This window comes from Phragmites australis, chromosome 5 (assembly GCF_958298935.1).
Source record: "Phragmites australis chromosome 5, lpPhrAust1.1, whole genome shotgun sequence".
Lineage (NCBI taxonomy): Eukaryota > Viridiplantae > Streptophyta > Magnoliopsida > Poales > Poaceae > Phragmites > Phragmites australis.
In genome coordinates, this window is record NC_084925.1 from 530,119 (window position 1) to 556,898 (window position 26,780).

The 26,780-nt window shown below is 44.1% G+C and overlaps 4 protein-coding genes across 4 annotated transcripts; 2 read left to right on the forward strand and 2 right to left on the reverse strand.

The window, feature by feature from the left end:
- Positions 1-3,960: 3,960 nt before the first annotated feature.
- On the reverse strand, positions 3,961-4,914 carry LOC133918193 (RING-H2 finger protein ATL79-like). The gene has a single exon (XM_062361938.1). It carries the CDS (start codon positions 4,658-4,660, stop codon positions 4,115-4,117), a length of 546 nt encoding a protein of 181 aa, XP_062217922.1. The 5' UTR covers positions 4,661-4,914; the 3' UTR covers positions 3,961-4,114.
- Positions 4,915-5,517: 603 nt separating this feature from the next.
- LOC133918192 (uncharacterized) lies at positions 5,518-9,834 on the forward strand. Its single transcript, XM_062361937.1, has 10 exons — positions 5,518-5,802; positions 6,696-6,774; positions 6,884-6,978; positions 7,497-7,601; positions 7,702-7,781; positions 8,091-8,181; positions 8,307-8,414; positions 8,831-8,917; positions 9,098-9,166; positions 9,413-9,834. The coding sequence occupies exons 1-10, from the start codon at positions 5,596-5,598 to the stop codon at positions 9,551-9,553; spliced, it is 1,062 nt and encodes a 353-aa protein (XP_062217921.1). The 5' UTR covers positions 5,518-5,595; the 3' UTR covers positions 9,554-9,834.
- Positions 9,835-10,766: 932 nt separating this feature from the next.
- Positions 10,767-13,608, reverse strand: LOC133918191 (salt tolerance receptor-like cytoplasmic kinase 1). The gene is made up of 2 exons (XM_062361936.1): positions 13,037-13,608; positions 10,767-11,668 (listed from the first exon to the last, which is right to left on the reverse strand). Exons 1-2 carry the CDS (start codon positions 13,509-13,511, stop codon positions 10,974-10,976), a joined length of 1,170 nt encoding a protein of 389 aa, XP_062217920.1. The 5' UTR covers positions 13,512-13,608; the 3' UTR covers positions 10,767-10,973.
- A 3,975-nt stretch (positions 13,609-17,583) lies between these two features.
- On the forward strand, positions 17,584-25,611 carry LOC133918194 (DExH-box ATP-dependent RNA helicase DExH12). Its single transcript, XM_062361939.1, has 5 exons — positions 17,584-17,696; positions 17,848-18,572; positions 18,672-20,924; positions 21,674-22,063; positions 22,204-25,611. Exons 2-5 carry the CDS (start codon positions 17,850-17,852, stop codon positions 25,372-25,374), a joined length of 6,537 nt encoding a protein of 2,178 aa, XP_062217923.1. The 5' UTR covers positions 17,584-17,696; positions 17,848-17,849; the 3' UTR covers positions 25,375-25,611.
- The last annotated feature ends 1,169 nt before the right edge of the window (positions 25,612-26,780 follow it).

Consider the following 26,780-nt stretch of genomic DNA (forward strand, 5'->3'; position numbering starts at 1 on the left):
AGTACTCGGTGCTCGGGTGAACAGTACCAGAGTGCTTAGTGATTCGGGATGAACAGTAAAATCAGCCTCGTGCAGCTCTAGAACAACAGCCATTACGAGGGGAAAAACTGGGCTAAACTAACCTGGGAGTCTCTCTAAACCAAAAGTAAAAATGTCTAGGAGGGTGTACAGAGTCTAGACTTTGCTCAACCGACTAGCAACATGATTCCTAACTCAAATCCACATAAATCCTAATTTATTCCCAGACTGAAGAACTTTAAAAACTTTGCAACTCTAGTTCCAGATTCAAGATCTATCCAACCAAAATGAGCATACTTGCCATGGGAGCCTAGCAGACTCACCCAATGTCCTTTGCTGAGGTTGGTGACCGTTAGTTGAAGGAGGAAACAACGGAAAATGGCTTGGAGAAGAGAGGAAAAACTGCTGCTTCCTTGCTTCTCCCAAAGAACACCAAATAAGTTCAGAACCAGCTCGAATTCCTTCGGGGAAACTGAAAATGAATTGGATGGACGAGTAGTCCTTGAGCTGGTGGTCACGTGAGTACCACATACGTACCTTGATCTTGCTCCCAGAGGTAGGGATCCAAAGGGGAAACAGGGAGCCTAAGAGAGAGAGTGAGAGACATCCAACTCCAACTTGCTTCCTCAAAAAGCCTTATCTGGTGGAGTGGGTGAGTAGTAAGTATGGGCAATTTGAGGGGGAGAGAGAGTGTTGTTGCCCACCTATAGAGAGATATTTTCCACCCAAGTGGGCCCTATTTACCTAGAGGAAAAGTCCAGACTTGCTTCTAGCTCCCTTATTTCTCTTAGTTTCCTTCTCCCACCTCATTGATTCAAAGTGAAGTGCTCCAGTGACCCAAACTGGAATATGAAACTGAAATTGCATGTTTTAGGATTAAAACACACAATTACGGATTTCGGGACGTGACAAATTGTTTTGTAGGTCGTAATTGCATATCGATTTTTTTAATTGAGTTACCATTGCTAGTCGTTGTTGATGTATGTGATGTGTTTGAGTCGTGATGAATTGTAACTCTAATTGCGATATGCTATGTGATGATTGGTATTTTAACATGTGACTCATTTTTTCTCTCGTTGTTAATTTGTTCTGCTTGCTTGTATTAATTTGATATCTTATCTTGTGTATTAACCTAACTAGTTGCTAGATTTGTTGTTGTTACTTGTATGGTGATTGTGATATGGTAACTGATATGGGACAGGTGTAGTAATCGTTGTGTTCTTATTGTAGCTATTGTGGCAGCTCTCAGAATTATTTTGAAACTACTGGCTAGTTATCATGATATAGTAACTGATATATTACTCGGGTGGTAATTGATACGATGTATGTGATACTATGTATATGTATGTGTGGTATTTTTTTGTTACTTGAATAGTAACTGTTGTTTTAACAGTAACTAGTGGATTAGATATTAGTTTTACTTCGAGTCTAATTGATTTATTCTATTTTTATTACAGTATGGATCCATCTGCTGATGTAGGGACTGGAGGTGCATCATCAACATCTAGTGATGTTGGTTCTGCGCAGGGACCTATGCTTCTTTCTTCTCCACATCTATAGCGTCATAAAATTGTTGTGTCGGGACCTCTCAGGGGAACCTTCAAGAAGAGGGTGGCATGTCGGAAGCTGGTTGTAAGAGCTAATTCTAATTCTGATTTTTGTCAAAACACCACTAGCAGTGAAGAAGCAGTGCGAGGCTCTACATCATGCTCCTAGCACCCACCTTTCCATGGCAGCTGATATCATCATGGCTGGCGATCTTGTTGCTACAGATGAGGATCAGGTTATTTCATTTATATTTCTTTTTACTGCTCAAATTTTATTATTGTGGTTAATGGTTGGTCTCTGCGTCATTGCAACTAATATTGGATACATTTAGTAATTGATATGGTATCGGTGTAGTAACTATAGTAGCTCTCAAAGTTTTTTTGTTTCTGGTAGTAGATCCTGACATGTAACTGATAAGTCGGAATGGTGCCAATTGCCATGACATATGTGTAGTAATTATGTTGTAGACATGATATCTGTGTAGTAATCATTGTTGCTCTTCATTCTTTTTTTATTACTGTTATATATCATGACATGGCAACTGATATGTCAATTTGGTAGTAATTGATATGACATATATGTAGAAATTATGGTGTGAACTCTTGTTATTTCTAGGTGTAGTAATACTTCGTTAATGCAATTGTAACCATTGCAGTAGCCAATAGTAATAGTTATGTAGACGATCTTATAGTTATTGATACACTAACCTTTTCGTAACTGCAATGTCATGTAAGTTGTAACCCTTTTTTGTTGTTCTAAACATGACAATGATTTGGTTAAGTCTAAACGTTCACTCATATACAGATGTTCGCCTCCATATTCTCAAGCTTTGTTAACGATCTTTCTGATGATCAGCGAGCAAGATTGAGAACATGGGTTTTAGGGGTTTGGTTCAATTCTTGCCTACTAGCTTGGAGAGTAGGGATATTCTCGCTTGGCTGATGGACAAACTAAATTCGGATACAATGACTCTAGAGCTTGCTGGAGGCAAAGATCTTAGAGTCACTGAGTATGCTGTGAGGTGTGTTCTTGGCTTGCCTTCTGAAGGTGGTGACCCTGCGCATTTCCATGAGCATGAAGGTAAGGTTGCTCGGGAGCAGCTGAGGGAGGCCTTATTTCAGGACCGAAGTAGGAAGCTTTTACCATATGAACTTAGAAAGATGATCAATAATTCCTAGAAAGGAGATAGGAGAATTGATGATGATATATGTGTCAAATTGTTCTTTTTAAGCAGCACTCCCACCCCCTCCGCCAAGGCCAGCAATTGAAGCCCCCCCCCCCCCAAGAAACTTGCAGGTCGGTGAACACAGTAACCCAGGGATTCAATGTTGTGCTGGCAATCACTGGAGGATCTAGTCAGGAAACTAAATCAAAGAGACAGCGAAAAGAGTATGTACGAATGGTTAACCATGTTAGTGTATGCCCTACTTATGTCCATTTAAAGTGGTCTCATGTACCAATCACCTTCTCACAAGAAGACATTAGGGTGCTAGATTACCTGCATACAGATGCTTTTATCATCACTGCAAACATTTTAGGAAATGAGATGCACAGAATCCTCATAGATGGTCGGAGTTCGGCAAACATCATTTTCACCGATGCTTTTGATAGGTTGGGCCTGCAGCGAAATAACCTTTGGTAGGCTGGATCCCCGTTGCTTGGCTTTGGGGGAAAAATAATTAACACTTTGGGAAAAATAGAGATCCTGATTTCTTTTGGCGAAGGATCTAATTTTCGGACGGAGGATATCACCTTCGATGTGATTGATATAACCTATCCTTATAATGCAATTTTTGGGCGAGGAATCTTGAACAAATTCGGAGCAATTCCACACTATGGTTACTTGCGCATGAAAATACCCGGTCCTGGAGGTGTCATAATAGTATTCTGAGATCAACAAATGGCCCATAGGATTGAAGTAGGAAATACTCCAGGCAGGTAAAATGTTTATGTAGTGGCAGAGCCTTCGATGAAACCTGAGGAATGTGAAGAACGACTACATTCATAGCGGGTGACAAAGGCTACACCTGAAGGACAAACCAAGAAGGTGCTGCTATGTCAAGATAGGCCAGACACAACAGTTGTTATTGGAGCTGAGATGACAGAGGAGGCTGAGCGAAGGATGGCACAATTCCTTTGCAATAACGAAGATGTCTTCGTATGGTGGCCGAAAGATTTGCAAGAGTAAATAGAGAAATCATCCAATATACTTTAAATGTCGACCCAAATGCGAAGTAAAAGAAGTAAAAGCTTTGGGAGGAAAATGGATGGATGATTTGAGTTTGATGCCTTCAATTTGTTTGATTACTGTGCACTGCTGTTTGTTGGTTTGTTTGATCGATGATTTGAGGCTGAAACACTTATGACAAAAATCAAGAGCAAATTAAAACCTGGTGGTCAGAACTTGAATTAAGCATGCATGAAGATCGAGTAGTAATTAAGCAAGAGAGAAATGAACATAATGTGATTTTCTCTCCTGAAAATTTTTTACACATGCATAGCAAGAACACAACACTTGCCAACAACAAGATGCAGAAGCAGTTGGCGTTCAAGTTGAAGATGCTGCGGCCTCGGCCTGGCTACCTCCGGCTCGGGGGGCGGCCGGCGCGCGGCAGCTCGGGCAGGTCGAGCGGCGTCCCCCTGCGAGCCACCGCTCGATGCAGCGCGCGTGGAAGCCGTGCCCGCAGGCCGGCATGACACGCACGGCGTCCCCGTCCACGAACTCGGCCAGGCAGATGGCGCACTCCGCCGTGGCGCCCGCCAGCTTGGTCCCCGCCGCCGAGTACACCAGGGCCGGAGGCGGCTCCACGGCCGGCTTCTCCGGGTCCGCGTTGGCGTTGTTGTTGTTCTCTCCGTCTCCGCGCCGACCAGCAGCTCCGCGTCGGCCGCGGCGGAGCAGGTAGCGCGCGGCGGCGATGAGCGCGAGGGCCAGCGCGAGCGCGGCGAGCAGGGCGGCCAGGATGACGGCCATGTTTCTGGCGAAGTCGCCGGCGCCCGAGTAGGGCCCCCACCTGTTGGTGGCGATGGACGCGGCTTTGTTAGGCTCCGGGTGGTGGGCATGCTCGTGTTCCTGCCCCTGCGGCGCCATCGCCATGGCCTGGCTAAGCTCAGCTGAGCTGCATCTTGGTTGTGTTGTGTTGATGGGCCTGGAGGCTGGAGGTGCCAGTGAACTGAACAACAGAACAAGTGTGGGCGAGTACTTGCTACTGCTTTATACGGATGGCATCATCTTGTTGCATGCTCTTGGAAATGGCTATGGTGATTTGGACTGCAGGCAGGGGAGTGGAGGGTGATGTGGCGTGTTGCATCTTATCAGAAAAAAGAGAAGCTTATCAGAAAGGCAACCGGGCCGGAGCAATATAAAATTCCTGATTAATATAGGTTTTATAAAAATTCAGTTCTCACGTTCTCACATAAAGTCTTTGTTTGTTCTTAATCTAATTTTTTCCCTACAGTTTGTGTTTGGCTGCCTTGATGTCCGTGTGATACGTGGATGTTCCATATAGTTTATCTAGATGAGTCAAGATCCTCTAAGTATCTGTGGTATGTGATAAATGTGTTTGGCTGTCTTGATGTTGATTAATTTCGATATTTGAATATGCAACCACTTTGTGCTCTCTCGATCCAATGCAAGCTAGCGATGCCGCTGCTGAATTGCTGCAGACTGCCGTGTGCATCCGGGCAGCCAAACAAGAACTGCAATCGTATGAAATCCTCCTCGTCTGAATGAATGAAGAGGGGACGGCGTGCGGCCCATTATTTGATGATTATATTGATGGCACGGAGGGAGTATATCTGTATATGGTAGAAGAGAAGCATATGGGTGGAGGGAGCATTATTTATTATCCAAAAGAAAAGAAAAAGAAGATAAGAGCTCGCTTGTTGACCATTTTGGGTGGGGCCCACTAGCCAGTGACAGGGCGAAGGTGACGTGTAACACAAACCCACACCGCACGAACACGCCCCACATCGAAACGAAAGAGAAGTTTCTGCTCTCCTCCACCGCACCCCCGGCGCCGGCGACACGTAATGTCACGCGACGGCGGCACGCGCGGCCTCGAGGCGGCGGCGGCGGTGGCCGAGGCTGCGCGGGAGCTGCGGGAGGCGGCCGTCGCCCTGGTCGCGCGCCGCACCGCAGACGAGGACGCGCTGCGCCGGCGCGCCACGGCGCTCGACGCGGACATCCGACTCCTCCAGGGGTCGCTCTCCGGCCTCCAACCCTCCACGCTCGAAAAGGTCGCCTTTTATCCTCCTCCTCCTCCTCCAACTCCTCCGGTCTCGATTCCATCTCTCTGTACAGTGCCTCCTTGCCTCGCGGCCTGGCTTCAACTTTGAACCCTACTAGCTTCAGATCACGATTAGCCTGCAAAACAAATTTATGCGTAATTTTTGCATCAAAATTTTAGCCGCGATCCCATCATGTGTTTCGTCTGCTGTGATTCACGGGGATGTCCGGAGGCTTTTAATTAGGTATATCTTCTTAGCTCCATCGGAGTATGAGGTGCGGTCGTCGTCGAGATGTTGGATGCTCTGGAATGGCCGAATGATTACTTATGAGTACAGTTCGAGTATTAGATTCCATCTTAGCCCCATCATTTAGGAATTCTTGGAGCTTGTGGTTTTCACAAGTTGGGCCACCTTTTCTCAATAAGACGAGTTTTCAATACTTGAGTCAATTCAAGCTAATTGTTTGGTCCGATGGGCTGTCATATTGGAAATATGGTAGTTTACACGGAGCTGGAATATATTTTGATGTGTTCGGAATTTCTTGGCTCATGTGCTGCATTGATCTTCCACCCATTGCAATCATGCAGTTCATATGTGTTTGCTGTTTGAACTTTCAGATTAATATGTGGGTTTCAGTTCCGATAACACCTTGCAGCATTTAAGCCCTCAAGGCTTAAAGTGACCTGAAGGGCTATATGCTAGCCAATCATAATCTCCGCAACCTACATGGCATTAAAATCAGATCATAAAAGGGGGATTGGTGTTAACTCCGTTGTAATTCCCAATATGTTTATTTCCTATTTCAAGATTGTTTTATTTTGCTCTTTTAAGCTAATATGTATCCCTCTATGCTTTTGTTTGCTGTGGATAGCACCTCAATATGTCATTTGTACTTGCTGCAGGTTGAGGAGGAATTGGAGCGTGCCAGGGTAGCAATCACAGATAGTGATGTGGCTTTATTTCTCCCCAGCAAGGGAAATGGTTAGATATGTTTTGTTTCACATCACCCATTTTGCTTCAAGCTGAAGTTTAGTTGTTATTTATGGATTGTGATTTACAAATTTTGATATACTTTCTTCTGAACATGCAGGGAAGTTCCTTAAGAAGTTTCTTGGCCCTGTGAATGTGCGTTTGGCGAGGAAGGAAGATAGGCTCAAAGTCAAGGATGAATACAATAATTATAGGGTACGCTCAAGATACTTCTTCAATGTCTTTCCTTTGGAAAACGTATGCAGTTTTTTCGGATATGATATTGATATCGCAAATTGAAGTAATAACATTATCTGCTTAAATTATTGACTAGTTCTAGTGTGATAAAGGATGCATTCTAGCAATTTCTCCAGATGGTGTAAATTTTGATTTCTGATAGGCATTATGACAAAAACTCATATAACGTATGTCAAATATAATCTGCCACTGCTTGCAAAATTTAGAGAGAAGTTCAAATTATCAAGATAAGGATAGTGTTGTTAAAACTCAGAGAGTCATGCCATTGAAACATCTAACCTGTTTTACATGTGATACAGTTATAAAATCTAGTTACAACAGAAACATGTGATGCTGGGCTATATGCAGGTAAATATGTTGTGAAGTTATGCCAATAATATATAATTTAGCTTAGGGGCCGAACTGACATTGCATCTTGTAAACTATAAGAATGCCTGACACAATGATATTGATAGTTTCACCAAATCTATTGGCAGGATAGGACCGCCTATATGTTTCTGCTGTTTCCATCTACCCTCCTCCTACTGAGATGGTGGATATGGGATGGATGCCTCCCAGCATTGGCAGTTCAGGTTTACCAGGTATTTTGTTGATACTATGATACACCTGGAATATATTTACTCTGCTCATCACTGCATTGTCCAATAAGAGCAGTCTAAACAGTGTCTTCCCACTTTACAGGCTTGGTTACTATTCCTATACACAAGTTTTGCTTTGCGGGAGAATGTATTGATTGTAAATGGAAGTGATATTCGCCCATGGTAAGGGATCATCTGTTCCAAAATTTAATGCTTAAGATATTAAAATTGTTATCCCACCCCAACTTTCTTGGGACTAAAAGGATTTGTCATTGTTGCAAGATATTAAAATTGTTGGCTGCAGCATTTAAGTAATTAACTGCAAATGCCCATTTATAACACATGTCCATTTAAGTGTGCTCAAGTCAGAAAATTTATTAGTATTTGAAGGAACTGTCATCAACACGTAAAGCCCGGGTTTAGTTTAATTCTCTGGTTAAGTTTCTTTCCAAAGCATGCTTCATTTATCATGAATCGCTACTGTATTTTCAGGTGGATATATCACCACTATCTAGCAATGCTAATGGCTCTTGTCAGCCTTACATGGGAGATAAAGGGACAGCCTGATTGTTCTAGCAAGCAGGTATATGATCTTTTTTTTGTGTTGGGGGGGGGGGGGGGGGGAGGAGGGGGAGGCACTGAAGCAGGCATCGCATGGGAGCACTCACAGATCTTTGAACTCTGCGCTCTAATAATGATCTTTTGCAGAAAGGGGTGCAACTTTTCCTGCGTTGGGCAATCATGCAAGGAATTGCAATGCATCTACAGAATAGATACCAGCGCCAAAGATTACGCACTCGAATAGCTCTAGGAAAGGTAATGTCTTTTCTTGACTCAAGAAAATCATCAATATATACTCTGTAGCGTTGGAATTTTTTAACCTGGATTCATATAATGGTATATCTCACAGAGTATTTCCAGAACATGAGTCTAACCAGATTTGCAAAAGTTCCTGTATATCGTTAAACTAGAGGCATGGGTATCTTCATTTGGTGTTCTGGAAGAGAAATCCAATTTACTTGATGTTTTTCTGAGTTTTACATTTAAGCTAAGAGTTGTATACATTAGTAGCACTAGTACCAAAGATACATATAGTGAACCCTCGTAAAAGAAATTTTGTGGGCAATGCTTACTGCTAGAATGTGAACCCGCCAATCAATGTTGTCTCGTATCATTATCTAAATACCTTTCTTAAGCTCAACCTAACTTTCCTCGCAATTGATTACTTGCAGGCTAAAAGGATGGATGTCGTCGCTGGAGAAACAGCTGGTGTGGAGGGGCAGCTCTTGCTGCTATATCCTGTCCTTTTTATATTACAGGTTTGTGGAGTGTGAATTCAAAGCATGGCAGTTCCTAGTTGCTACTCATTTTAAACCCTCCATAATATGTTGTTTCATGTTGTTGCTTCTTCATCCTTAAATTATATGTCTATAATTGGACATAATATTAATTCTATGTTGCACTGATTCACTTGATCTTGGATACTCCCATGTTCACAGGGTTTTGAAGCATATGTTGGAATATTGCTTCTTCAGACAGCTTTTCATGGTCTTGCCTCCGAATGGCAGGCAAGAATAACTTGATAGTTTTCACTATTCCTAGTTGAATGTCAGATTGTTCTGTTGTCGATTAAATCTATTGCTGTTTGGGATTTTGTTTGGTCCTCTAAAGAAGATACCTTTGCTAGATATTTGAAAATAAAAAATAAAAAATAGGTGGTGATGGAGCTATAGTCAAACTGTCTCTAATAGATGTTACATTGGTATGACACTTGTCCTGAACTGAATTTTACACCATGTTTTCCAATCTGCTAGGTTGTAGTTTGCGGGATCCTGCTGGTGGTAATGGCAGTCGGCAACTTCTTGAACACTGTGGAGACATTGATATTGAAATTGAGGTTCAAAGCAAAGATGAAGAGAGTAAAGAACAGGCAAGATCGCCCACATCAAAGTTGAGGAAAGCATCATAATCTAAAACAATCGCCCAATTCCTAGAAAGAAAAATGCTGACACCATCTCTTTTGTAAATCCTTTGACCCGTCAACATTGTTGGCTGCTTGCAATTTTCTGTATTGGTAATCGGTCCTGTAACATTGACATTGAAGTTCATACTCTACACGATATGACGGATGCAACAAAACATCCTATTCTCAGATGAAAATTGCAAATTTGCGTTAAATGCGTCAGTCTGAAGCGTTTGAGTTTTGACAAAGATAATGTATCTATAGTTCTGAATAGCCAAGGGCACTAGACGTGCTGAAAGCCTGAAAGTGATCATAGTTCCGGCAATCCAGCTCCATATAAGTGGATCAGAGGCTTGTGCCGTTTGGTGTTCTCATGCCTTTTTTGAAGTTGGTGTGATGAGTATCCTTTCTGTATTGGGCTGCGACTATTGATGCTCATAGCACATGGCAAGCAGTCTGTGATGTAGAAACTACTTCAACCTGAGATGTATCCTAACATATGATGGTTTTCTGATCCATCCTGCCAACCCAGAAGAGTTTACTTGACTAATAATCTGTCTTGTGTTGCGACTGCTTATGATTTGTGCAAGTAATTAATACAGTATCCAATGAGTATGTACACTCCTAATGGTCAACTTTTTCTAGTTGCAGCTGTGGTGCATTTTACTCCTTGTTTATTTATTTATTTTGAGGAATAGCATTTTACTCCATGTTCGACATCTTGTTTTCCTCCTGAGTCAAACCATCGTCTTGTGATCTTCCTTTGCTAGGCCGGCCTCTATTTTCCAAGCTTTTCCATGCTGTGGTTCTGGAAAATCTTCTGCTGCCTGCCTGCCAACACTAGATTACCGAGTAGAGTACTACCAAAATCCTTTCCATGAAGGAGCAGGAGCAGGACCAGTCTTGGAGAATCTCCCCACAAACAAAGCAAAGCAAAGCAAAGCCACAGAGACCACTAGATTATGATTGCAGCAGCACCTCTTGTCTTCAATTCTTTTAGCGATCATATGGAATCATAATTCATAAGCCCTCCAAAACTGCTTCTGCTTTTGATCACAACTTGAATGACATGGGCACAACATAACTGAATCATTGGGCACTGATTTCTAAAGAAAATCCATTTGGTCTATCAGCTGGAGTTTGAGACAACGCATTTTGGCATAATAATACCCTGCAGGGCCAGACAAACTTCACTCTTATGGAAGAAAACGCAAAATAAATCGATATTTACATTTGACTCGAGTCAATTTCAAGTCCTCTCCAATACACAGTGATTTTCTTACCAGTTGGCCATCTTTGTACCCTTAAGCATGAAGACCAATAAATCCGTTTTACTTACTTTACTAGGAAAACAGACGCAGAAAAAGAAGAATGAAGAATGAAAAATTAAGCCATAACATTGGTTCCGTCGATCATGTGAGCTCCAGCAGCTTCCTCAGCTGTATATGATGACCATAATCAGCCTTGGCAATGGACCTCGCCGCCTTCTCCGCGATGGCCGCCCGCACCTGCGCCATCGTCGGCCGGAGCCCCGGTTGCGCCGCCACGCACTCGACGGCGATCCTAGCCACGTCACCGGCCTCCTCCACGTCATACGCCTCCCCTAGCCTGCTGTCCACAAGCCCCTCCGCCCCCTGCGTCCTGACACGAGGGAGTATCCGGGCCGTCAGGTTCCCCGTGCCGTCCGATCCGGATCCGGCGGCCGGCAGGCCCGTGATGGCCTCGAGCAGCAGCACCCCGAAGCTGTACACGTCGGACTTCTTGGACACGATGCCCGTGCGGAGGAAGAACGGGTCGGCATACCCCGGCGACCCCACGGCCGCGCGCGTCGGCGCCACGGCCGCGGAGAAGCCCTCGCAGGCGGAGCCCAGGTCGCAGAGCCGCGTGGCGAGCCCCCGGCCGTCGAGGAGCACGTTGGACGCGGACACGTCGCCGTGCACGACGGGAGGCGCGCCGCTGGAGGCATCGTGCAGGTGCTCCAGGGCTTGGGCGACGTCGTGCACGATGCGCATGCGCTGGGGCCAGAGCAGAGGGGCCGTGGCGCCGTGGAGGCGGTCGGCGAGCGTGCCGCCGGCGAGGTACTCGAGTACCAGTGCACCCCCATCCTCTGCAGTAACAATCATTTACCATTCAGCTGTTAGGTCCGTATATGATAACTAGGTGAAACAATTTGCTGTGTGCACTGTAAATTTCTTTCAGGATGGGAAGAAGAAGAAGAAAAAATAGCACAGCTTGCTCTGTAAAAATGTTTAATTTCTACGAGCTAGCATGCTTGCATGTTTTAACCGCGTAGTGAAAACCAAGCTTTCTCCTTTGACGAAACGAATGAAACAGTAAAGTGGTTTGAAACAGGTGCGGTCGATCACCGTACAATAATAAATAAATACAGGCTGCAGCGGTGAGCCTTTGTTCTCGTTCGTTAGGTAGCTAGGGAGTGCCGGAGTAAAGTGAAGTCACGCGTGCAATTCATTGGTGTAATTAAGCAAAACCTTTTCCTTGCAACATTTTTTTTCTTAACTAACACTACTCGAGTCTAAAGCTTATTAGTTGTCCAAAATTTGCCAGGCAACTGGGCGAGCTGAGAGATATCATTTTGGAAGATGTAAATAAGAGACGAATTGGCAAGGAGCCCGGCAGCAAAGCTCCAAAGAGGGATCATCCCCCACCCGCACATTCCCCTGTAAAGCCTCCAATGAAGACCGGGTAAGGAGGGCTTTGATCTTAAAAAAAAGATGTAAATAAGAGGAGAAATGCCCTCTTCCCTCTATAGTTATGTGTTTATTCTTTTTTTCTTTAAGTGTTGTTTGGGAACAAATGTTACATATATGAGCCATCTGGACAGTCACCAGGTAGGATGGGCATGTTGTAAATTAAAAAACTTTGCAGCTCCTCTCTTAATATGAAACGAAACGACAGAGCTCTTGCCTGGTTCCGCAAGAAAAAAAAATTAGCTGTCCATTTCTTGGTTGCTATTGATCATAGCATAAGCTAGCCTTCTTTAATCATGACTTACAAATTTAAAGAACCAAGTGTAAGCACAAGTCAATAATGCATGTCATACCAATTCCAAGATAGTACGTTTAACTTCTGCCAACAAGTGGTAGATAATATATAGCTTTAGCAGCATAAATTAGCAAAGGTTTAATGCTTATATATGAACTGATAGTCATCACTAACATGGAAGCTAAGAGGATCAGTAGTTAATTGTAAAAAGAAAAAGGAAAAGAGGAGCAGTAATTAAGAAGCTATAGAGAAGTAAGGAAACAAGAGTATTTAATAAAGTATGAGCGATGTAAAAAATCGTGAAAAAATGTAATAAAAAGTTTGCTTCAAGCAGAAGAAGTAACGTAAGCGTAGAGTCAAAGCTTGAATGATTTATTGACGTGCAGAAAAAACGGAGAAAAATAAGTTTAAGCAAAGTAGGGGGGAACACACAGAAGAGTAAATTGTAAGACGATGTGAGCACGCCACGCACCGTGGTCGTCGGAGTAGGCGAGGAGGGCGACGATGTGCGGGTGTCGGAGGCGGCGGAGCAGGTCCAGCTCCTGCCGGAAGGCCCGCAGACGCCGCTCTCCTCCGCACCAGCGGTGCACCTTGACGGCAACGGGTGAGCCGTCGCGGAGCCTGGCGAGGTAGACGGTGCTGGAGCCGCCCCGCCCCACCACGGCCGCCTCGTCGAAGCCGCCGGTCAGCGCCTCCACCTCCCGCCACGTCAGCCGCCGCGGCGCTGCTGACGCCTCCTTGATTCCCTGCTCCTTGGATGGAACCTCCGGCTCCGATAGTAAGGTCGGCTCGTACTGCGGCTGATGAGGCCGTGGTGGTACTGATGGAGCCTCGGGGTCGTTGTGGGGCCGGCAGAGGCAGAGGCGGATGAGGAGGAAGGCGATGGCGGCGGAGGAGAGGAGGAGGAGGCAGAAGAAGAGGATGGCGAGCGCCATGGCCACGTCCATGGCGCGCGGGCGGTTGTTGGAAGAAGCTCAGTGGGCTTGGCTTGCTTCAGAGTGGGGAAATATATGAAGAAGCGACAGGTGAAGGAAGGCGTTCATTTCCTTATAAATATGACAAATTAAATAATTATCTTTTCTGCAGCTAACTTTATTTGAGATAATTGCTCAAGAAGAAAAAATTGAAATAGTTTGTGGAAGTTGCACGTTTAATTTTGCAGTTGGATTCCCTGTAAGCAATTCAAGCTTAATTATAGGGACACGACTTGCCAAGATTGATGTCATCATAATCAGATCAGCAGTATATATAATATGCAACTTAATACTACCAGTACTTGATTCACTCCTACACTGTAAAAAATAATCCTCCAAAAAAAAAGAGAAGAAACCTCCTACGCTGTTGTTACTCCATGGGTTCACCAAAATAACAGTAATAATTTCCAAAGAATAATAGTACTAATAAACTACAATGTAAGTACTAGCAGTAGACGAATTTTAAAGAGAATCAGCAGCTCCTGGGGCAATGAATGGACAGTGGTTCCGATGTCTAATACAGGTAAAAAAAATTACTCCAAGAGAGAGGACGGCTTAATTAAACAGCCCAGCATGCATGCATAGTTGGAGTGAACTGTGTCTGTACTGTATGAGACTTTGGGACTATAATATTAATACACTGTTGTTGAGTTACTTTAGGGGTCAAACAGTAGACATCACTGTGGCCTTTTCGTTCTTGCGAGACGCACAAATTAAGCAGAGAACAGTGCTTGAAGCTGTGCATTATATTTTGTACCATCGATCTTTTTTAAATAATAACAGTTATTCCGGTCAAGGATACGCGTAGCAAAATAATTATAATTAAAAAGGGCAGCCATGGGCAATTGTAATTAGTTTGCACTAAACAAACATTCACCAAAATAACACATGGCTTAATCGATATGAAGTACTACGGCTACGTAGTTGGTTAGCCAACGGATTTGCATTGCTAAGCAGGTACAGTACGTACCCCACATGAACAAGGCAATTAGCAGCCAACACGTACACGGTACACACCAACGTTCGTCGCTATACCTACCTGAATACGCTGTACCAGACAGTACAGGCACTGTAATTTTTGGAACCAACTTATTATTAATGCTGGTATTTAATCTACCAGATGACTGTAATTAAGTTGGTATATGCCCCCACAAATTAGAAATCGTGGTTGATTAATTTCGAGAGAAAACTGAAGGGACCGATTCCCCTGTGACCAAGTTGGAACAAACATAAATTTTAACCTAGAGACAGGAAACGATCCAACAAATTATCAAACTGCCGGCCGGATCTACCTAACTTTTAAGTTGTGGAGTAGCAAAATTTCCTGACAATTACGTGCATCTCGGTCACAAAGGCAAATACATATATCCTGCGGTGTTGATTGATGAGTTCCAGCTCAAACTCATAAAGATTGAACAGCCAGCGATTCTTAATTTGCCCTAGAGCATAGCAGGCAGCTAACGAGGTTGTTCAATGTGACACAAAGACCGATGCCTGCCTGCATGTCTGGTTGGATTTTTCTCCGGACCTGTCTGTGCAGTGCAGCCCAGCAAACTAAGTTTCTGTTTATTTTTTGTTTCTGCTACTGGCAGAAGTCAGAAGCTAGAAATCAGAATAAGCGGGGTTCCAGAGAAGTGATTTCTGAAGAAGTCAGAAGTCTGCTTCTGAAGAAAATGAATTAAAGCTGAGAAGCTCGCTGAGATGTGCTTTTCTGAGAAGCTATGTGCTGAGAAGCTAAAAATTTATTATAGAAGTCAACAGCCTATTTCCAAAAGCAACTTTTCAGATAAGCCAAAAACACAACTTTTTAGAAAAACTCAAAAGCAGAAGCTCAAACAAACAGGCCCTAATTCCGCTACCTAGCTGCTAGCTCACCTTCATGTTCATACCTGCATGCAGCAACATGCTGCAATTTAATCCAATAAGCAGATTATAAAAATCTATAAAAATATTTATTTTTTTAGTTTCAGATTGTAAAAGTTAAAAGCCATAATTTAAAGTTGAGACAAACATGTCCTCAGACTTTCTCTGTGAGGTGAACCATCGTTTTCTTCATTGCTTTCAGATATACGGATGAAAACTACTCCGATCCATACAATGTCATGCAGGAGCAGGTATAGGGCGCCTATCCTGGATACTGTTCTAAATGGAGGAAATTAAGCTTCTAAATTCAGTTCATGTTGCGGATTAAATTAAATTTATCTCAAGACTCATCGAGTAAGCTCTGCATATTATTTTAATCACAAAACTAAAATAAGCGGTTGGGTGCCAATCTCTCTTTCCTTTTTAACTGCAGAATAGACTCCCTTATTATGGAGTATGATGTCATTCATTCCTGCTACTTTCATTGTCATATACCCGCTACACTGTGTAGTATATTCCGAGAAGATCAGGCCCAATATCTTCCCACCATATCCTACTACTGTAGCTATATGACTATCTCTCTCGAAAGAAAAAGGTGACAAAATTAAATCTAGTATTTATACACAGCTACGTACTTATTGACTCTCCATGGCGCACATGCACCAGGGGAAAAAAAATACAGTACAATGCTATTTAGTCAAATATATTTGAAATTTTATACGTACGATGAGTAATACACCAGAGTATTATTTGCTCTAGCTTCGTCACCGCGTACTACGTATATACCCCTATCATGCATGCTGCTATAGCAAATTTGTTTTTAAAAAGATGCAGCCAAAGTACTGCCAAGAGAATTGGCACCAGCACTCGATCTTCTTTTTAATTTCAGGAAAGCACACTTAATAATACTATATAAAAAATGGAAAGGAAGTCTCGGAAATTAAAAGGCACGAGGAAAACCAAACCACTAACACCGACTCTCCATCGATCGGCACAAGTTTTCTACTCGATCGATTGCGCTCTCCCTTTCATGTGATAGATGCATGGTTTGATTTATTGTTAATATTAATATTAGTTGATGATGTGACATATATCGCAGCTAGCACCAAAATGAATTGATTAAGCAGCATAACTACTGGAATCCGACGGCTAACAGTGACAGTCGCCCAAACCTAATCATATCATAGCTCTAACAAATTAAAAGATTATAATTAGTTGTGGCTGGGACATACATAACACAACAACCCAGAGATCTCTCCTAAGGAAAGGAGTATATCCAGACCCAACAAATTAACTATATATTACTAGTAAAATGGCCCACACAATTGCGTGGCTACAATTAGAATGTATAGTACGCATTCCTGTGATTATAATGATTGTATTTGCTATACAATAATATTATAATACATGTTTGATATCTCATTGTGTTGTGTCGGTTGTTGAGTGATGATGTGAGGGGCAACATGAATCCCCACCAACACCGATAACCGTGGTCTCTTCTCGGTGTAGATGGATGCAGACTTGACCAACTGGGCTTGACGGGTCGAACTAGACATGACCCGGTTAAGGTGTGACTTGTTAGACTCAGGCACGGTTGCGACACGATGAGCTGGCGCGGCCCGTATGTGAAAAATTCGTCCAAAAATAGAAAAATTTAGAAACAATAGTTAAAAAAATTCAAAAATAAAAAACTTTTTTTTTTTATCTTTAAAGCCCAATTCACCTATGACCTTGGGTTGGGTTACTTCTCCCACGGTATCCAACATGTTTTCCTTCTTGCTGCCCCACCAGAACTTTTGTAGCAAAGAATTTATATGGTCATGTAACCCCTTTTGGCAATCTAAAACAAGCTATATGGTATAAGTAGAAGAGATTGCTTGTGCAACACCTATGACTAAAATTTCTTTTATCCCTTAATTTTATGGTAAAATTAGTGAATACCATCGCAAAAATATTCGTAGTGAAAAATACTATCAGCTAAGAGAATGACATATAGATACTGTTATTTTGTGACGGTACCGAGCAAATTGTCACTAATTTTATAGAAGGAGCCCAGCTATGCGTTAGGTCGAAGCAGCCCATCAAACTTACGGTTGGGCCTTGTCCTTGCACTTTTATATGGGCTGGCCCATCAACTCCCGAACCGACCTTCCCTGCCCTCGTTAGATTAGGGCTCCGGCAGTCGGGCTCCTCCCATTTCTCTCCTCCTCCCATCCGATCCATCTTCCAACCCCTAACCCCCTCCCCGACGCGGCGGCGGCGGCGGATCCTCCACAGGATTTCGCCGCGCCAGAGGTAACCCCTCCTCCTGCCGCTCTTCTCTTCTTCTGCTTCGATACCGTCACGTCACACCCATCCCACCCCATCCCGATGATTAGGTTTTCCAGATTCGATTCGTTTCGTTTGTGACCTGGTTGCTGATTTGGCTTCTCTGCTGCTGCTGCAGCCATGGCGAACTTGGGCGGCGGCGCGGAGGCGCACGCGCGCTTCAAGCAGTACGAGTACCGCGCCAACTCCAGCCTCGTCCTCACCACCGACTCCCGCCCCCGCGACACCCACGAGCCCACCGGCGAGCCCGAGACGCTCTGGGGCAGGATCGACCCCAAGTCCTTCGGCGACCGCGCCGTCCAGAACAAGCCGCCCGAGCTCGAGGAGAAGCTCACCAAGTCGCGCAATAAGAAGAACAAGCGCGACGCCGCCGCCGACCCCGACCTCCCCCGCCGCGACGCCAAGCGCAGGCGCCGGGCCCCCTCCCACCAGGACGTCAGCGTGCTCTCCCTAACTGACGACGACGTCGTCTACAAGCCCCAGACCAAGGAAACACGCGCCGCCTACGAGGCCCTGCTCAGCATCATCCAGCAGCAGTTGGGCGGCCAGCCGCTCGACGTGCTTGGTGGGGCCGCCGATGAGGTGCTCGCAACCCTCAAGAATGACAAGGTCAAGAACCCTGACAAGAAGAAGGAGATCGAGAAGCTCCTCAACACTCTCGCCAACCAGACGTTTGACCAGCTCGTTGCCATTGGGAAGCTCATCACGGACTTCCATGATACTGCCGGCGATTCTGCCGGTGCGCCATCTGGTGATGGCATGGACACGACCCTGGATGACGATATTGGTGTTGCTGTCGAGTTTGAAGAGTCCGATGAAGACGAGGAGAGTGATTTTGATCAGGTACGTACATACATTTGACTGATCATCATTTGTCTTCCAGTCCCGCCGTGCCTTACTGAAATATTTACTTACATCTTCCCTAATGTTTGTGTTGATCAGGTGCAAGATGAGTTGGATGAGGATGATGAGGATGATGTGGCTGAGCTGAATGGTCCTGGAGGTATGCAAATGGGTGGGGAGTTGGACGACGATGACATGCAGAATGCCAACCAGGCGCTGACCGTTAATGTTCAGGACATAGATGCTTACTGGCTTCAGAGGAAGATAACCCAAGCATATGGGGAAATGGATCCCCAGCAAAACCAGAAGCTTGCAGAGGAGATACTGAAGATAATAGCTGAGGGTGATGACAGAGATGTCGAGAATCGCCTTGTCATGCTGTTGGACTATGAGAAGTTTGACCTCATTAAATTGCTGCTGTGCAACCGGCTCAAGATTGTTTGGTGTACCCGCTTAGCCAGGGCTGAAGACCAGGAACAGAGGAAGGCGATAGAGGAAGAGATGACAAGTAATCCAAGCTTGGCTCCGATATTGGAACAGCTACATGCAACCAGAGCGTCTGCAAAGGAGAGGCAGAAGAATCTGGAGAAAAGCATCAGGGATGAGGCCAAGAGGCTTCTCAACAATGATGGTGCTGTCGCTGATGGTGCGAGGGATCGCAGGGCAGTCGAGCGGGATATGGAGAGTGGATGGTTGAAAGGGCAGAGGCAGCTGCTTGATCTTGACAGCCTCTCTTTTCACCAGGGTGGTCTGTTGATGGCTAACAAGAAGTGTGAGCTTCCTTCAGGATCATTTAGAACCCCTCATAAGGGCTACGAGGAGGTCCATGTGCCAGCATTGAAAGCTAAGCCATATGAAACCGGAGAGAAGATTGTGAAGATATCTGATATGCCAGAGTGGGCACAACCAGCTTTTGTTGGGATGACACAGCTGAACAGGGTTCAGAGCAAGGTCTATGATACTGCTCTCTTCAAACCAGATAATATCCTTCTCTGTGCTCCAACTGGTGCTGGCAAAACGAACGTGGCTGTGCTTACGATCCTTCAGCAGATTGGTCTGCATATGAAGGATGGAGAGTTTGACAATACCAAGTACAAAATTGTCTATGTGGCCCCGATGAAAGCTTTGGTTGCTGAAGTTGTTGGAAATTTGTCGAAGCGGTTGACAGATTACAATGTTACTGTTAGGGAACTCAGTGGAGACCAAAACTTGACCAAACAACAGATTGATGAAACACAGATTATTGTCACTACACCTGAGAAATGGGATATTGTGACTAGGAAATCAGGGGACAGAACCTACACCCAAATGGTGAAGCTGTTAATCATTGACGAGATCCATCTGCTACATGATAACAGAGGGCCTGTTCTGGAGAGCATTGTTGCTAGAACAGTTCGGCAGATTGAGACAACCAAGGAGCATATTCGTCTGGTTGGGCTCTCTGCGACCCTACCAAACTATGAAGATGTTGCGGTATTCTTGCGTGTTCGTTCTGATGGCCTTTTCCATTTCGACAACAGTTACCGACCTTGCCCTCTTGCTCAGCAATACATCGGGATCACTGTGAGGAAGCCACTACAGAGGTTCCAATTGATGAATGAGATTTGTTATGAGAAGGTTATGGCTGCTGCTGGTAAGCATCAAGTGCTTATATTTGTACACTCCAGGAAGGAGACAGCGAAAACTGCTCGTGCCATCAGAGATGCTGCTTTGGCTAACGACACAGTGAGCCGCTTTCTGAAGAACGAGAGTGCAAGCCAAGAGATTCTTGGCACTCATGCAGAACTTGTCAAAAACAGTGAGCTTAAAGACCTTCTGCCGTATGGGTTTGCTATTCATCATGCTGGGTTGGCAAGGGTTGACCGTGAGCTTGTTGAGGAACTTTTTGGTGATAAGCATATACAGGTTCTTGTATCAACGGCCACCCTTGCATGGGGTGTCAATTTGCCTGCTCACACTGTTATTATAAAGGGTACCCAGATTTACAACCCCGAAAAAGGTGCTTGGACAGAATTAAGTCCGCTGGATGTTATGCAGATGCTTGGTCGTGCAGGAAGGCCTCAGTATGATACACATGGAGAGGGAATAATCTTAACTGGCCATAGTGAACTGCAATACTACCTGTCTCTTATGAATCAGCAGCTACCTATTGAGAGTCAGTTCATATCCAAATTGGCTGATCAACTGAATGCAGAGATTGTTCTGGGGACTATTCAGAATGCTCGGGAGGCATGCTCGTGGCTTGGCTACACTTACCTCTATATTCGGATGCTCCGCAATCCAACATTATATGGTTTGCCAGCAGATATCTTGGAGAGTGATAAAACACTTGATGAAAGGAGAGCTGACTTGGTAAGTACACTCTGTACTTCTATTTTTGAAGTTCCGTGGTAGTTGCATAATCCTTATTGTTTTATTTCTCCGGTACTTCTTTGGTCCTTTCCTATGTGAACATTCTCTCATTGCTAGTATATTGTGTTAGGCTAATCTATCTCCTGAGATCATCTGTTTCATAGGTTCTCTCAACTGTGCATGCAAATATTTTTAAGCCTTCTGTTTTAATTTAGTATTCAACAATTGTACCAGCCTCACATCACTGGTGAATAATCTCTCCAGTAGGGGCATATAGTGAGATTTAGCAATGTGATGTGGGTATGGGTAGGCATGTAATAGAATTGCTTAAGTTCTTTTTCGTATGTACACATTAAATACATATAATTTTGTTTTGATAAAGGCATGTTGCAATTTGTTGTGAGAAATTTGCTTCAGAAGGTACAAAGTTTATAGTCATTTAAAAATGGATGAAGGGAAAGTGTCCAAATCTTGAGTTTTCTTGGTAAAAGAGAGACGTGGCTCACTGATTTTCTTTTGTGCCAGATGAGCCCCATTTTGTTAGAGTATTAGATGTGCTTCGTGATACTGGCACACGATCTGAAGTATCAAAGGAATCTAGTCCGCAATTGTTTCATACTCATATATTTTAAATGTTTGCTAGGTCCTCTCTTGATGTTGCATGGACACATAGTTGCTTTACCAATTACCATTTATTATCTCTTCCTGATCTTTTTTTGATTTTTTTTTGTATTTTTGTGATGCTGCAGATACACTCTGCTGCAAATCTACTGGATAGGAACAATTTGATAAAGTATGACAGGAAAACTGGATACTTTCAAGTTACTGACCTGGGAAGGATTGCCAGTTATTACTATATTAGTCACGGAACTATTTCGACATACAACGAGTACCTGAAACCTACAATGGGTGATATTGAGCTGTGTCGACTGTTCTCTCTGAGTGAAGAATTTAAGTATGTTGGGGTCAGGCAAGATGAGAAAATGGAATTGGCAAAGCTTTTGGATCGTGTGCCAATTCCTGTGAAAGAGAGCTTGGAGGAACCCAGTGCAAAGATCAATGTTCTGCTGCAGGCATATATTTCTAGGCTGAAACTGGAGGGCCTTTCCCTTGGTTCTGATATGGTCTACATCAGACAGGTTACATGTTCTTTCTGCTGATTGTACTTTCTTAACATGAATTGCTTGCTTTTACCTTGCTGAGTACACTTCCTGAACATGGATTGCTTTTGCCTATATGGTATTGTATAGTAATGTTTTTTCCTTTTTTTATAATGCAGAGTGCTGGTCGTCTCCTACGGGCACTATTTGAGATAGTTTTGAAGAGAGGGTGGGCTCAACTAGCAGAGAAGGCTCTGAATCTTTGCAAGATGGTCGATAAACAAATGTGGAGTGTTCAAACTCCCTTGCGTCAATTTCATGGAATTCCAAAGGAAATCTTGATGAAACTGGAGAAAAAGGAGTTGGCTTGGGAGAGATACTATGACCTGTCATCACAGGAAATTGGTGAGCTGATCCGTTATCCCAAAATGGGGAGGCAACTGCACAAGTCCATCCACCAGTTACCAAAGTTGAACCTGTCAGCTCACGTCCAACCCATTACTCGTACAGTTTTGAGTTTTGAGCTCACTATTACACCTGATTTCCAATGGGATGATAAGGTACATGGATACGTGGAGCCCTTTTGGGTTATCGTTGAGGACAACGATGGCGAGTACATTCTTCACCATGAATATTTCATGCTTAAGAAACAATACGTGGAAGAAGATCATACATTGAACTTCACAGTGCCGATATATGAGCCATTGCCCCCTCAGTATTTTATACGTGTTGTGTCTGACAAGTGGCTTGGTTCTCAGACAATTCTCCCTGTCTGTTTTAGGCACTTAATTCTACCAGAAAAATATGCTCCACCAACTGAATTGCTTGATCTGCAGCCTCTTCCTGTTAGTGCATTGAGAAATGCACGATATGAGGGCCTCTATAGTGCTTTCAAGCATTTCAATCCCATCCAGACTCAAGTATTCACTGTCTTGTATAACAGTGATGACAGTGTGTTGGTTGCTGCGCCAACAGGCAGTGGGAAGACAATATGTGCAGAGTTTGCTATACTAAGGAATCACCAGAAGGCACTGTCTGGTGAGAGCAACATGCGGGTCGTGTATATAGCTCCCATTGAAGCTCTTGCAAAAGAAAGATACAGGGACTGGGAGCAGAAATTTGGAGAATTCGCCAAGGTAGTTGAGCTCACTGGTGAAACTGCAGCTGATTTGAAGCTTCTTGATAAAGGGGAGATCATAATCAGTACTCCTGAAAAGTGGGATGCACTGTCTCGCCGGTGGAAACAGCGAAAACACATCCAGCAGGTCAGCTTATTTATTGTTGACGAGCTTCATCTACTCGAGTCTGAGAAGGGACATATTTTGGAAATCATTGTATCTAGGATGAGGCGTATTTCAAGTCATATTGGCAGTAACATACGGATTGTAGCACTTTCAGCATCACTTGCAAATGCTAAAGATCTCGGTGAATGGATTGGTGCCACCTCTCATGGCCTCTTCAACTTCCCTCCAGCGGTGCGACCTGTGCCATTAGAGATTCACATTCAGGGTGTGGATATAGCAAACTTTGAGGCAAGGATGCAAGCAATGACAAAGCCTACATACACTGCCGTCACACAACATGCAAAGAGTGGTAAGCCTGCCCTGGTGTTTGTACCAACAAGGAAGCATGCAAGGCTGACTGCATTGGACTTGTGTGCATACTCTAGTGCTGAGGGTGGTGGGACACCATTTCTTCTTGGGTCAGAAGATGAAATGGATACTTTCACCAGAGGTGTCGAAGAAGAGACGCTTAAGAATACGCTCAAATGTGGTGTAGGCTACTTGCATGAAGGTTTGAGTGAACTTGATCAGGAACTTGTAACCCATCTGTTCCTTGGTGGGAGGATCCAAGTGTGTGTTGCCAGCAGCACAATGTGCTGGGGAAGATCATTGCCTGCTCATTTGGTTGTTGTCATGGGGACCCAGTATTATGATGGCCGTGAGAATGCTCACACAGATTATCCAATAACAGATCTGCTTCAAATGATGGGTCATGCCAGCAGGCCACTTCAAGACAACTCAGGGAAATGTGTTATATTGTGCCATGCACCTCGCAAAGAGTACTACAAAAAGTTCCTTTTCGAGGCCTTCCCTGTTGAGAGCCATCTTCACCATTTCTTGCATGATCATATGAATGCTGAGGTGGTTGTTGGTGTTGTAGAAAATAAGCAAGATGCTGTGGATTACCTTACTTGGACTTTCATGTATCGGCGGCTGACAAAGAACCCTAACTACTACAATCTTCAGGGCGTAAGTCACAGGCATCTTTCTGATCATCTTTCTGAGTTGGTTGAGACTATCTTGAATGACCTGGAGTCAAGTAAATGTGTGGCTATAGAGGAGGATATGTACCTGAAGCCCCTCAACCTTGGCCTTATTGCTTCATACTACTACATTAGCTACACAACCATTGAACGTTTCAGCTCAATGCTAACCCAGAAGACTAAGATGAAAGGTCTCTTGGAGATTCTAGCATCTGCGTCAGAATATGCAGAGCTTCCAAGTCGTCCTGGTGAGGAAGAATTCATTGAGAGGCTTGTTCGGCACCAGAGGTTTTCTATCGAGAAACCCAAGTATGGTGATCCACATGTCAAGGCCAATGCTCTGCTGCAAGCCCATTTTTCAAGGCACACAGTGATAGGGAACCTGTCAGCTGATCAGCGGGATATTCTCCTTTCTGCACATAGATTGCTGCAGGCAATGGTTGACGTTATCTCCAGCAATGGTTGGCTTAGTCTTGCTCTCAATACAATGGAGTTGAGTCAAATGGTGACACAAGGCATGTGGGATCGTGATTCTGTGCTGCTTCAACTTCCACACTTCACAAAGGACTTGGTACGGAGATGCCAGGAAAATGAAGGGAAGCCCATCGAGAGTATCTTTGATCTTGCTGAGATGAGTATTGATGAGATGCGGGATCTTTTGCAGTTATCGAGCTCTCAGCTGCAGGACATCATTGCATTCTTCAAACGGTTCCCCAATGTTGATATGGCTTATGAGGTCCGTGAGGGTGATGATATAAGTGCTGGTGACAATGTTACGCTGCAGGTAACGCTGGAGCGTGACATGACGAACCTGCCATCCGAGGTTGGGCCAGTTCATGCACCGAGGTTCCCAAAGCCCAAGGAAGAAGGCTGGTGGCTGGTGATCGGCGATAGTTCCACTAACCAGTTGCTGGCAATCAAAAGAGTGGCGCTCCAGAAGAGGGCAAGAGTAAAACTGGAGTTCACTGCTCCTGCAGAAGCTGGGAGAAAGGATTACATGATTTACTTGATGTCAGACTCTTATTTGGGCTGTGATCAGGAGTACGAGTTCACCGTGGATGTCAAGGATGGTGGAGGGGATTGATGCTGAAGACTGGGACTACTTCACCCTGGTGCTTGTACGCAGTTCTGTTTCTAGATTGTAACTGAAAACTAATACTTTAGAATATTCTGTGCTTGTAGTCTCTAAACTTCGTCGAGCTGTAGCTTATCTTGAGTGCGACTCGTGCACCTTCTGTGCTCAGCCATAAGCTTTACTAGCATGTTATTGTACTTTTGTGTTATGAGGATCTGTAGTGGTTGAGCCACGGTATTTTGGTTCTGTTTTGCATCTTTTTACAGCTTTTGTGTTACTAGCCATGCGCAAGTTTTATATTGCCGCTCGTGTAATCAAAGCTGGTTGCACAGGTTAAGCGCTGGGATTGTTGTTGAACTCGTGTATTGTGGTATTTAGGTGATGGTGCTTTGCAGACTTGCATCTCCAGTTGTTTATGTTTACCTTCCTCAAAATTCAAAAAGGAAAAAAAGTTTGTCTATCCTATATCCTTGGCACACCATGAAGGGATTCTATGATGTACAGTAGCGGTAGATTTAGTGTAGTTGATTCTTCAGCTAACTGGAACTGTTGATCATTTGCTTGGAGACCTGCTGTTTCACACATACATGCTGTCGTGTGTCAAAACAATGACAATTGTAGTTGGGCGGCTGCTAGTGCTAGAAGTGGCGCACCAGATGGTAGTTTAGGTGTGGGTCTAGAACTATCTTAAGATATGTCTTAAGTTTAATTCAGTATATGACGGTTTAGCTTGTCAGATCTCTTTTTTGGGTCACTTCGTGTAGCTCATATCAGTCCTTGGATCAGTAGTTGGTACGTATGAACTCTAACAAAAGTAGACATCACAGTCATACATCAAATAAATACGATAATAGAGTACAACACAGAGTTCGTTACAACAGAAACCCGTAGGCATAAATTAATCAAACTCTCAAAGCACAGTGGAAACACACAAAAGCGACCCAAGCCCTACAGGCAGCTTGAGTGCAGACGAAACCGGCTTCTCTAATCTTCATCTTCTCTTTCGACGAAATCAGCCTCTGGATCATCTGGATCCACAATTAGCAAGTGTGAGTACATAAGGTACTCAGCAAGTCCTACCTCAAAGGGAAAAATTAGATGCTTAAGGGTAGATCAAGGATAAGGCTGTAGAGTCTTTTAGATTTTGCGGAAAGCTAGTTTTATTGATGCAGGGTTCATTTTGCAAAGACTAACTTTAATAAAAATATTTCCGAACAGAACACATAAGTTGAGCTTATGGGGCTTGACAGCCCTGGGGGAGATACATCCGTCCCGCCAGTTCCCACAAGTCATTTGCCAGAGGACACACATTCCAGGAGGCTTAGGGCACAAAGCCAAAATCCTTCTTTTCGAAAACACGGGCACACAACCCACTCACACACCAAGGAGATACTCACGCCGAAAAGCTAATCATT

What these genes read in the sequence shown, in the direction of transcription:
- LOC133918193 (XM_062361938.1), bottom strand. Translation starts at nt 4,660, where the DNA reads ATGGCGATGGCGCCGCAGGGGCAGGAACACGAGCATGCCCACCACCCG.
- LOC133918192 (XM_062361937.1), top strand. Translation starts at nt 5,596, where the DNA reads ATGTCACGCGACGGCGGCACGCGCGGCCTCGAGGCGGCGGCGGCGGTG. An exon ending in AACCCTCCACGCTCGAAAAG is followed by an intron (nt 5,803 to 6,695) that starts GTCGCCTTTTAT and finishes TACTTGCTGCAG; the next exon opens with GTTGAGGAGGAATTGGAGCG. An exon ending in TGGCAGTTCAGGTTTACCAG is followed by an intron (nt 7,602 to 7,701) that starts GTATTTTGTTGA and finishes CCCACTTTACAG; the next exon opens with GCTTGGTTACTATTCCTATA.
- LOC133918194 (XM_062361939.1), top strand. Translation starts at nt 17,850, where the DNA reads ATGGCGAACTTGGGCGGCGGCGCGGAGGCGCACGCGCGCTTCAAGCAG. An exon ending in AGGAGAGTGATTTTGATCAG is followed by an intron (nt 18,573 to 18,671) that starts GTACGTACATAC and finishes TGTGTTGATCAG; the next exon opens with GTGCAAGATGAGTTGGATGA. An exon ending in ATATGGTCTACATCAGACAG is followed by an intron (nt 22,064 to 22,203) that starts GTTACATGTTCT and finishes TTTATAATGCAG; the next exon opens with AGTGCTGGTCGTCTCCTACG.
- LOC133918191 (XM_062361936.1), bottom strand. Translation starts at nt 13,511, where the DNA reads ATGGACGTGGCCATGGCGCTCGCCATCCTCTTCTTCTGCCTCCTCCTC. An exon ending in CGCCTACTCCGACGACCACG is followed by an intron (nt 11,669 to 13,036) that starts GTGCGTGGCGTG and finishes TTGTTACTGCAG; the next exon opens with AGGATGGGGGTGCACTGGTA.